This window comes from Apodemus sylvaticus, chromosome 5 (genome assembly GCF_947179515.1).
Source record: "Apodemus sylvaticus chromosome 5, mApoSyl1.1, whole genome shotgun sequence".
Lineage (NCBI taxonomy): Eukaryota > Metazoa > Chordata > Mammalia > Rodentia > Muridae > Apodemus > Apodemus sylvaticus.
The window spans coordinates 143612508-143624541 of NC_067476.1; the positions used below are offsets into that span (position 1 = coordinate 143612508).

Here is a 12034-nt window from a genome sequence, read left to right on the forward strand (position 1 = left end):
AGCTAAGATTAGCCCAAGACCTCAAACAGTGTGTGTGTGTGTGTGTGTGTGTGTGTGTGTATGCACACAGGGTGTGTGTGTGTGTGTGTGTGTGTATGCACACGGTGTGTGTGTGTGTGTGTGTGTTTTGCTGGCATGTATATATGAGTACCACCAAGGAAGTCAGAAGAGGGCATTAGATCTCCTGGAAATAGAGTTATAGATGGTCGTTATCCACCATATGGGTGCAGGGAACCAAACCCTGGTCTTTTAGACAAGTAGCCAGTGCTCTTAACCACTGAACCATCTCTCCAGTCCCACAAAGTGGGGTGAAGGATATATTTTTAGCTTCACGTGGAAGCAGGAGGGTCAGAAGTTCAAGGTCATCCTTAGATACACAGTGAGTTAGAAGCCAATCTAAATTATATGAGACCCTGCTTGAAAATATAATACATAAAATAAAAAGATAAAAAGCTGTTCTGGCATCTTTTAGAATTAGAAATAAAAACCAAAGTAGGCACACCAGAAGAATTTTAAAAGCCTCTCTACCAAGTATGTCATAAAATGTCCCCAAATAGAAAAGAAAAGAAAACAAGCAATGGTCCAGGGAAGGGTTTGCCTGACAGCACAGAGGCCAGACTCAGGGCGAGCCTGAAAGGCTACTGAATTCCCAGGCTGGACAACCAGAGGGTCCCCTCCTGCTTCACCATGTCAGAGGAAAAAAGAAACAAAATGGTCAGACTAAGTGCATGTTGATGAGATGGGGAAACTGAGTCTGGGAGGTGCGCCGCAGCTCAGCCTCCTCCTGATACTCAAGACGCCTGAAAGATCTCCTCCTCTCCTCTCTGGCTTTGCCACTGTCCCTTAGATGACTGGAGGAGCTTCCAAGAGTCTCTTAACCTCTCTGAGTCTCAACTTCCTGTCAGAGCATCAAGGATGCTGACGTGTCCCCTGCCAGCTGTGTAAGGAGGTAGCTATGAGTCAGACTCTGGGCCCTGCTGGACCTCACTCCGTTTCCTGTCCTTAAGCCAACCTGGATGGGTTTAAACCAGGGCCTCGTGAAGAGAATGAGCACAGTGTCTGGTCCAAGGCGTAAGCTAAGTCCCTCTCCCCGAATGGGGACTCCTGCAGCACAACACCGCCTTGTGCCCCCAGTGTGATGGTGTTAGGAGGAGGAACCTTATGAATGGACTCCTGTTCTAACCGAGGACTGCTTAATTAGCTAGAGGTTGGAGAGGATATAGAAGAGTTTGGCCTTCTCTCCCTCTCTCACCACATGATGGGGTCACAGCAAGAAGGCCCTCACTGGATGTGACTCCCTTGGTCTTGATCTTCTACCGCCCAATCCCCAGAACTGTCAGTCATGGTTTTAACCAGTCTATGGGATACCCAGCCAAATGGATTCCGACACCTGGTTCCTAGTGCTGTAGGAATTCACGGGCCCCCAGACCAGGAGAGCATCCTTTGGTTCCAGATGAGTCACCTGGCTTTCTTGTCTATGAACTGGGATGTCAAAAGAATCCTTATCTTGAGGATGCCCCACCCCATCATCGGTTATGCCCCCCTCTTTTGGTTCTTGATGCTCCCCAGCTCCCATAGATAGAAAATAGCTCACCTGGGCACCAGGCATTGAAGAGCAGAACGAAGTGGCCCAGCATGAAGCTGGAGCCTTGGTAGCCAGTAGAAGTCTCCAGGCTGAGGCGGTACTGGCCAATAGGAGCATTGGCTGGGGTACAGAGCTGCAGTGACAGGACATTGTCCTGTTGGTCCAGCACCGAGGCTGACCAGGATCCCTCCTCCACATCATCGGAGAGTGAAAAGCGGGCCTTGGTCCCTGCCTCTTCACTGGGATCTGGGCCTGCAGGGAGGAGACGGCACAGCTGTGAGTGAAGGGTTGGCAGGACACTGTCCAGGCTCTCAGGGCTGAGGTCGAGGCCTAGTTCCACTTCCGGGCACTGGAGGAACCCTGCCAAGAGGTTCCATCTCCCTCAGCCTGTTTCCTCATTGGTGAAGTAGCCATAGACTCGTGGTGAAGGCCCCAGAAAGAGGACTGTGCAGCTTAGGAGAGCCTCAGTCGTCTGCCTTGGATCTGAGGTGACATCTCGGTGGACAGGCTCAGCATGCCTGACTATGACACTGGTAGGGAGCAAGGCAGACATTGGCGAGGCTTCTATCCAAGCCCTCGCTTGCATATCACTGCCCTTCCCCACAGCTACACACTCAGAGTAGGAGGGACCTACCTGGACATTGGTTTACCAGGGACCCTCTGGCTATGGGTTCTAATCCCATGGATGGCACATGAGGGCAATCATTTCCCTACAGCCTGTACACCTTACAGAGGTCTCTGACTCTTTGGGCTTCCCTTTAACTGACAGAACAGAGAAAGATAAGGCCTAGAGAGGAAGGCTCTTAGGAGATCCCGGGTTTCTGGGGTCTTAAGGCCTATGGGCCTCTACACTGCTCCATTTTGAAAGATGTTGCTTCCTGGTGGGTGACGTCCTATATCATGGTCTGCACAGTCTCTTCCAGGTAAGGGGTGGCCTGGCCCAAGCAGAGGGGCCTGAGTCACAGGAGGGCGGGGCTGGTCACTTTAGCCTTGGGCAGGGAGTGAAGAAACAGAGGAACATTCTGGCTGGCTGGGAGGCAGCCTGGCAGTTTATTTTTATTTCTCCACCCCCTCCCTGTGGCTCTGCCATCCGCCGCTGACAATACTGGGGCCTGCTCACCAAGGGACTCCCTCCCCGTCTCCACCCCTCCTCCCTGTCTGTCAGCCCCACTGCACCCGAGCCCAAATATAACCGTGAGCTAATAAGCACGACACAGGCCTCAAGAGCCTGTCTGGGTGCCAAGGGCTGAGCTGGAGGCATTCAAACCCTCCCTGACTACCAGAGCTGACATTTGGAAAGGAGCCAGCCAGCTCTGGAACTCAAGAGAGTCACCCATCTAAGCCAAGACCCCAGGCCTCTCCTGACACATAGTATCTTCCTCAAAGAAACCGGCTTGGACCACGCATCCTGGAAGGTCCATTCTTAAGTTTGAAACTGGCTTGTAACCTTGTAACAAGAAACTTTGTTTCTCTAAGCCTGAGTTCCACTATCTGTGAAGTAGGGCCTTTCTATGTCTGTAGAATGAAGTCATTCTGTCTAAGGTTGCCAAAAAGTTTCAAGAGGACAAGCCTGGCACACAGTAAGTGTTCAATAAGTAGTTACTATGGCCTATTATTCTCACCACCGCCTTCTGGCACAGCTGGGGAGCTTCACTGAGGGCCTTTGGAAAGCACTTAGAGTAGGGACTGGCCTCAGATGTGCTCCCTCTACGGGACATGAGACATCTGAGTTCTTAGGCCAGAGAGCAGGCTTTGAGGGCCGTGACACAGGTAGACACTTTTATGACAATGAAGTAACTTCGCAAATGCAGAAACTGAGGCAGGGGGAATGAGGCTGGTTAGGGGTAGGCGGGGCTGCTCAGTTATAATTATGCTTGTAGTCCCAGCACAGCCCTGACCACACTGCCCTTCCCTTCTCAGCAGTGTCTCTGTTTGGATGATCAATGACCTGGTCACTCTGGTAACCTGCCTGGCCAGGTCCCACGGCCACTGTGTGGTGATGGTAATCTCTAGGGTAGGTCAGGAAACACATGTCCCACCTCTCTATCTGGGAACAGTCACACGTGTACCCATGTATACACACATGCACACACACACACACACCCCTTTATACACCTTTCTTCCAAGAGGGCTTGCTGGGGACAGGCAAGGACACACTGTTCCCCGGTCCCACCATTGCTTGCGTAGCTGGCTTTGCAAACTTCCTGACTGTGGTTCTACAAGGTAGTGTTGGTGAAGCCAAAGGTCCCACGATGACCACTTTAGACCCATGTAACTCCAGAGGCCCAAGGGGTCTTGGCACTGCCCAGACCATGGTGACAGGCTGGGCTGGGGTAAGTGAGGCTTCCAGGGTAACACCCTCAATTAGTCTCCCTTCACCCCCCTGGGCTGGCTTCACCTCATGCCTCTCCACCCTCCATCAGGGGAGGAAACGTCGTCCTTTCTCAAGGGCTGTTTGTTCACTGTGGCCTGAGCCTGCTGCAGAGCCCACCAGACCCCAAACTGGCTATGGAAAAAAAAAAAAAAAACAAAAACCAAAAAACAGCCAGGGTGGGGGTGGGACCACAAAGCCCTTCACTGAGTGGCTTGACAAACTCTTTCCCTTCTCCGGGGCCTCAGTTTCCCTGAAGCGGTAGGACAGGCTGAGCATAAACTAGACAGTTCTAAGGGAGGAGGAGGTCCCCAGCCAGGCTTGGGCTGGGCACTGACTCAAGCCTGGCCTGGTGGGAGCCTGGCTTCCTGGTATTGTCCCTCAGGTTTCCCCGGCACCCGGGAGGGTCTTGGATAGCGGACAGGGAAACCACGACAGATGGAAGTGACCCATAGGGACTGGTGAGTAGAGATTAACTTTGGGGTTCAGGAGGTCAGCGGACCTCCCAGCACTGAACTCCCGAGGCTAAGTGCCTTTGCTATTCTTCCCAGGCCGTGTAGAAGAAGAAGAGTCTATGTCAGGGAGGAGAGAGAATGTGGGTGTTTGCAGGCCGCTCAGGCTGCCACCTCACCTGCCACCTTGTCACAGAGGGGTACACTGAGGCCAGGCAGGCACTCAGGTAGACACAGGGTTAAGTGACAGAGAGCCTCAAATCATAGCTGGGTCAGGAATTGAATTAGCAGTGCCTCTAACCGCCACGTGACCTACTGAGTGACTTAATCATCTGAGCAGCCTTACCTCAGTCTCGCTGTCTGCAAAATGGGAGCCCATTATGCTTCCGCACTTGAGGGAACAGGGTGGGCATGTGAACTGATCCACCTTTCCAAGCACGATCCAGCCCCACATGATCAAACACTACCAGCCTTCCCCTCCACAGAGGCTGGAAGGCCAGACACTGGCTAGGACCCTTTGAGTGACAGAAAAGGGCCTACAGGTGAGGGTGCGTGGTGTCCCTGGGTAATGGCTGCCAACGTGGATGAGGAGGGAGGAGGAAAGGTTGGAGGGGATATCCTGTCAGCCTGCAGACTCCGAGATAAGCTTATCAATGTCCCTCAGATAGAAAGGGCCTCAGCGGGGCTGGGGCGGCAGCTCCTATTTGCCACTCTTTCTATCCCCAAAGACCAAAGAAAGCTGGCCTTTTACACCCTTGGGCCAGAATCCCAGCCAGGTGGCCCCTTGCTGACCCTGAGGGAGTGGTTCATACCAGAAGCTAGACAACTGATTTGGCTTTCAAGGCCACTTTCCTAGAACAGGCAACCAGAGAGATTGGGAAGAGGGTGGACAGGGTCCAACCGCCCTTTCGCCCATCTCTGGAGCCCTTGCAGTGATACAAGTAACAGCCACCAACATCTCCAGGACATTTCCAGGGCCCTCTTACTGAACCCACCAGTGTGAATTGCTGATGAAACTCTGGCTCAGAGAGGCTAAGTGACTAACTCAATGTCACACAGCAGGTCAGCAGCCCACCCCCACCTCTAGTCAACTGGACTCTCCCCACTACCCAGAGCTGGTTTAAGCCAGATCCCAGAGGCCTGCTGGGTTCTCAGGATCCCTGGTAAGAAGAGATGGGAAGGTTGTTTGGTGTGGGAAACATTATGGCAAATCTTAATGAAACTCCAAGGCAGGAAGCTATGGAAAGCAGCAACCGGTTCACACAGGCTTGCAGGGCCTGAGGCGGCCTCTCCCTCTTCCATTCTGAATCTCTGTTTGTCACCTGGGCAATGGGGCTAAGGACAGCTGAGATTCCCACAGGATGCGGGAGGTCATGCAGAGAGGTGGGAATGTATGTGTCCTGTTCCCACCAGGAGCAGGACACAGAGGGAATCAAAGCTACTCACCGGTCACAGCACCAAACTTAAGGCTGTCCACACTGGCCTCGTAGCCACGGCCCTCAAAGTACAGTGTCAGCCGGAAGCGCTGGCCACGCCGCAGCACCAGTTTCTCTTGGCACAGGTCGGCCGTGTGGTGGTCACGGCCATTGGCCTGAATCTCCAGATCACACCTCTCTAGGATCAACTCTGTAGAGACAGAAACAGAGGCAGGCGTAAGCCGCTGTGGCCTCAGGTGATACAATCCTACTTGCTACCCCTGTGACCTTCTCTAGACCCTGGCGACACTTTCACCTCTGTAAGGCACAGCCCTGACCCCTTGCAACCACAGCTTCCCACGGTCACAGGGATCTGGCAAGGCTTCGTTTCAACAGGGCTTTTAACCACAAGGCTCTGCGAGTAACGGGACAGGTCTCTGCCATGACCCAGTCATGTGATCTCCAGCAATTCAAGTTTCCTGGGCCTCAGTTTCCAGACCCCACTTCACAGGGCCGTGGCAGGCATTAAAGAAATCGATGTGTGTGAAGCACAGCATGGAACTTAACGCCCATGCTCCAGCTCCACACAGGCCACACATGGTCACAACCCTCAAGGGTGTTTGGCTTTTGATTTACACAGGGGTGGGGTCTGCTGAAAAGTACCCAGCATTTCCTGCCAGATTCAACGAACTTTCCCTCTTCCCTCCCCTCCTTTCCCCTCCTCTCCCCTCCCCTCCCCCAGCCTTCTCTCCCCTCCTCCCCCTCCCCTCCTCCTTCTCCTCTCCCTTTTCCCCTCCCCTCCCCTCTCCTTCCCTCCTCTCCTCTCCCCTCCTTTCCCCTCACCGCCTCTCCCCTCCTTTCCTCTCTCTTTCCCCCTCCTCTCCCCTCTCTTCTTCCCTCCTCTTTTCTTCCCTCCTTTTCTATACCCCTCTTTCTTCTATTCCCCTCTCTTCCCTTCCTTTCCCCTCCCTCCCTTTCCCCATTTGCTACACAGGATCTCACTCTGTAGACCAGTCTGGCCTTAAACTCCAGTTTCTCCTGCCTGAAGACAGTCCGAGCCATCCTAACTTTCAATGTCCTGGAAATACCATAGGCTAAGGATCAGACTAAAGCATGGAACCAGGCACAGCCAACAAAATCCAGAGTCTGCGAGACCTTCAGTAAAGGATCTGGTTTCCTTAAAATTTCAAATGCAAGGAAAAAAAAACCCTAAAAGTTTAAAAGGAGACCATGTAATGGGAAGCTGAGGGTGTTCTGCCCATTGTGGTATACGGCTATTATTAAGACCGAGTTCACAAGGTGCTTTGTAAACATTTACTGTGAGTACTGGTGACAAAGTGGCGAGCTGGGGATTCTGTTGACTTGTCACTGAGGAGGAGACTTATTTCTGATGCACGTGCTGATAGACTCACAGCAGATACAACATGAGATTTTCTTTCCAAGAACAGCACAGGGCGCGAGGCAGGAGTTGGTTGGAGAGTAAGGGCAGAGGGATTTGTCGCACTACCCTCCCTACTTTATGGATGCCCAATAGTCTCCAAAATAAAAGATTCTAAAATGGCAGCTTGGGAGTATTAGGGACCTATGTTGTCATTCTCCCGTGTGGCTCTATGATCCTAGACAAGTTTCCCTAACCTCGAATCTCAAAGAACACTAAGAAGTCAAGATGGGCCCCAGCCCAGGAGAGAGGCGTGCACTGCAGAAGTTCTATTTTCCGTTGCAGGAGGAGCTGAGGACCGGGGCAAGCACTAGGTGACAGGTGGGGGTGGGTGGGGTCGGGGTCTGAACAGGCTCACGTCAGGACCAGGGAGTCCTTGTGGTCAAGAGAAGGCACAGCACTCTCAGGGCAGGGACTGGCCCAAAGTTGGCCAGCCTAGGTGCTGGACCCCGTGCTGTGCAAGAATTCCAAATTCAGGGAAACCATCCTGGAAGTGCAGAAGGCTTCTCCAAAAGCCACCTCAAATGAAATGTCTATGGTCCTGGTCCCACAGCAGATGCCTTTTTGATTTGTAGCATGACTCGTAGGTTTCCCTGGTAATGACCGGCCACACCAAAGCAAAGAGGTTAATACCACTGCCATTGAGGTGCAGCAGAACCACAAAATCCTCAACTTCGGAAGGCTCAGGCAGGTAAAAGGCCATTTTTCTAGAAACCCTGGTGGCAACTATGCCCTGGCTTGGGGAGACAGGGTGGGGTACCCCACTACCCCACCCACACAGACTGAAGGGTGCAATAGTCAGGGTTCAGAGTCACAGAGTCCAGGGGGGGGACCTTGGTGGAGGAGGCCCCAACACAGTAAGCCTGGGCTATCTCTGAGGTCCCTCAGAGTTTGGAGATAGGGATGGGAATGGGGGATAAGCAGTCCCTCATGTGACACATCACAGCCTGTTGAGGCTTCAGAAAAGGGAGTGAGCAAGGCCTCACAGCCGGGCTTAACCTCTGGAATTTCCCTATTTGCTTCACGTCCTTCTTCACACCCCGTCACTTGCCCCAAGTCCCTTCCCTGAGGTCACAGTGCAGGCAGATGCCATCCCTGAATGGACTTGACCTAATATAAGTCAGCCGGGATTCTGGTCTGACAGTGTTAGGAACATTCTCCATTGTACAAGTCCTGACTCATGTGATCAATGTGCTTCCCATGTTCATATGTCCACATGTGAGCACGTGAAGGAGGCAGGCAGGAAGCAAACAGGACCCTGGACCCTTTCTACTCTTCTTAGTCCTGAGGTACCAAGGCTGGTGGCACGACTGTCCCTAACTTACAGTAGGGAACCCTGAGCTTCAACAAGTGGTCAAGATCTGGGCTTGGAGAACACGAGGGCTTGGGAGGACTTGAAACATCAGGCAGCAGGCCTGGCTTTGGCGGTGCTCCACCAAATGCTGGAATGTCTCTTCGATTTAAAACTACAGAATCAGCCGGCAAAGTTGTACCCCTTTCCGGGCACAGAGGAAAGCCAAGTGCCCCGTGTTGGCGACATCCCTGAGTGGCTCCTCTGCACCTGGCACACAGCAGGGACCCTGCTCTTAGCTAAGTATTGGGGGAAACGATGACAGTATCTTACTCTTTCCAGTACACCTCCGTGTAGCATTTTCACCTCATCCAGGGGGACAGAATTAGCAGCTATGCCCTGGGGTGGGGAATACTGAGGCCAATAATTCAGGGCCTGCAAGTTGCCTCCCATTATCCCACCTGTCGCTCTCCTCTGGAGACTTGGAGAGGACAGCCCAGCCTGCTCCCGACTCTACCACCCCGCGCGGCCCAGGGACTCACCCTCGGCCATGGTCAGGCTAGCGGCGACAGCTTAGACGCGGCGGGACACTCGGGCGAGGATCACCAGTGCGGTGCTGCCGGCCAGCCGCGCGGCGCGAACTTATAGCCCAGGGCGTCCGGGCGGGCCCGGGCGGGGCGGGGCGGACACTCCTGTCTGTCGGCCGGGGAACCAAGGCTGCCGGGAGCGCCCCCTGCTGGACACAGGGCGACGTCAGCACAGACACCTGGAGCGCGCGACGAATACCCAAATCAGACCAAGGCCTCTGAACATTAGACACATAGATATGATTCACAGGCCAAAGCAGTGGCCAAGAGCACTCACCTCTTCACACACATACATGAATATACCACACACAGACACACGTGTACATACATACCACACCCATATATAGACATGCACATAAACCATCTACACATGTACTCTATATACACACATACTGCATGCAAACACATGAACACACCATACACACATGCACATAGAGCAGACACACACACACAACCAAACCGACAGATAGACATAGAGATCCACACAGAGTCCCACAGAATCAAGTAACAATTTTGGACACACAGTGATTAAAGGAACATCCTACCCTTAAGTCACATTGCAAGCCTAGAGAGCCAGGACACAGACATAGCCAGATATGGGGCTGGTTCCCACTAAGCCACACAGCGCCCTCAAATGCATAGGTATCTGGATGTGGGAGCTTATAGACGCCTGGCAGACAGAGGCGCAGGTACTGGCATGCGGACACCCACAGACACCCATATCCTTCCTGTCCCACCCAGCCACTCATTCCGATAATCCCCCACCCGCCCATTGCTGGCACATCCACTAACCTATCCGTTTTCCCATCCCCCTCCCCGTGCTCCCCTTCTCTGTAGCTAGCCCACTGTGAACTACAGAAGGAAGAGCCCAGGGACTGTACCTCTGACCCTTCCCAAGGACCAACTCCCACCGTGGCCTCTCTGATGACATCTTGCTGTGGTCTCTTATCACCATGAAGCCTGAGTGGGCGCACTTCCTGAAGAGGCCTAGGCCTGTGAGTCCCCCCTCACTGCCCCCCGCCAGCCCTTTTTCTGGAACACTTTGCATGACTGGCCACCTTGACCTGAGAGGACACCCTCAGGCTCTATTTGAGTGTGACTCAGGGTGCCAGGACAAGCCCATAGAGTCCTTGGGGACCCCAGGGATCACCCCACTTTATGGTGGTCGTTAAAGAAATTGCTCCTTGTGGCTGGTGGAGGATCAGAGGGAGGAGTGACCACCAGGCAAGAGGCGGTTCTTGATTCGCTTCTGACAGCTAGGGGCTCAGGGAGGTATCTCACCTCTGGGGGGTCTCCATTCCACCTTGTGAGGAATAAGGACAAGAATTCATTCCTCACGAGTTTGAATGGGGTGTAGGCAAAGTGGTCAACACCTCGGGACTCTTGAGCCCAGGCTGACCTAAGGGTGTCAGGCCTGTCAGAGGAGGTTAGAAATGCCTCTGCTGACCTTTCCCGTCCTAGGAGGATGCATTCTTCCTACCTTTGTCTCCACCCCGAGTGCCTCAGAGAACAGGAATGTTATGAAGCTGTCCAGCCCCTTGCTATGACTACCATAGGGCCCACAGCCAGCCCCTCTAGGACTGATGTGGAGACCCTGTCACTCTTGATACCACTGTGTCCCTATTTGTATGGTGGCAGCCCCTCCCCCTTAAAGTCCTGTCTGGGTTCCCCAACAGAGCTGTGGCTTGGGCCTCCCTTAATGGTTGTATCTCCCACACGTCGTCATACAACGGAAGCATGCACTGGGTCACTGTGCACAGGTTGAGAGATCCGGGTGGGGTCAGACCTTGATGGAACTGGTGCAGGAGTTAGCAAGCTGTGATCCACTGAGCAGATGGTGGGGGTGTCCCTCCAGTTATTTGGGGTGCCTGTGAGGGACTCAGCATGAAACTGCAGACTTGCCCCTCACCCAGCGACCAGCCCTGCATCCTTTCTCTGTCTCTTTCTACAGACCTGTAGCCACCTGAATGGCGGCTCAGGGCCTTCAGTCATACTGGGCTGGGTCCATTGACTTAAGTGAGGTGGCAGGCAGGGGCCAGGGCAGAGCTAGACTCAGAGACTTGGTTCCCAGTCCTGTGACTTGGGTCCCTTGCCGGACTCTGACTTTAGTTTTCAGTTAAGAAAGTCTGTGAGGCCATGCTGTGTCATACCTTACAGGGGCAGAGAAGACTCAGAAGTGGGGGGCTGGAGAGATGGCTTATCGGTTGGGGGCACTGGCTGCTCTTCCAGAGGACCTGGGTTCAGTTCCCAGTCCCCACATGGAAGGTCACAACTGTCTGTAACTCCAAGACCTGGCACCCTCACACAGACATGTGCACATGCACACACACACACACACACACACACACAGAGAGAGAGAGAGAGAGAGAGAGAGAGAGAGAACTAAATGCAGGCAAAACACCCATATACATAAAAATAAATTATTTTTAAAATAAATAAATAAATAAAAGAAGACTGAGAAGTGCCTTGATGGTACGGAGAAGGTGGCCCAGGGCTGCAGGTCCCTGGAGAGCGCCGTGTGGAGCCTTTGCCAGGTTTTGCTGGGAACGGACTGTGCAGTTGTTAAGAGCAGGAAGAGTACAGAGCTCACACTTGCCCTCGGGAGCATCCTCAAGCTGTTAGACCTCTCTGAGCTCTGGTTCCTCTCTCTGTGAAATGGATGCATCTCCAGCTGAGGGGATTAGATATTGTTTACCCAGTGTTGCTCACATAATAAAGAATCAGTAAACATCACCAGAAACTTCCTTATGAAGATGTCTGCAAAGGGCCTGGTTCCTACTCACAAAGTGGGGTTCCCCAGGGATGGGAAGCAGGTCACACATGCTGAAAACTGTTTGCTGGGATGCTCCAAAGGGCTCCCTGTCCCCCAGGGACTCTGTGTGCCCGAGTCAGAGC

General features: G+C 53.2%; 1 protein-coding gene across 1 annotated transcript in view; it reads right to left on the reverse strand.

Annotated features, from left to right (window-relative positions):
• Tgm2 (transglutaminase 2) overlaps positions 1-9223 on the reverse strand; it is a 28472-nt gene extending 19249 nt beyond the window's left edge. The window contains exons 1-3 of the mRNA XM_052184150.1: positions 9095-9223; positions 5855-6034; positions 1595-1837 (exon numbers count right to left, since the gene is read on the reverse strand). Coding sequence (XP_052040110.1) covers positions 1595-1837; positions 5855-6034; positions 9095-9104 — 433 coding nt within the window. The 5' untranslated portion in view covers positions 9105-9223. The remainder of the gene's footprint in view (positions 1-1594; positions 1838-5854; positions 6035-9094) is intronic.
• Positions 9224-12034: the final 2811 nt, after the last annotated feature.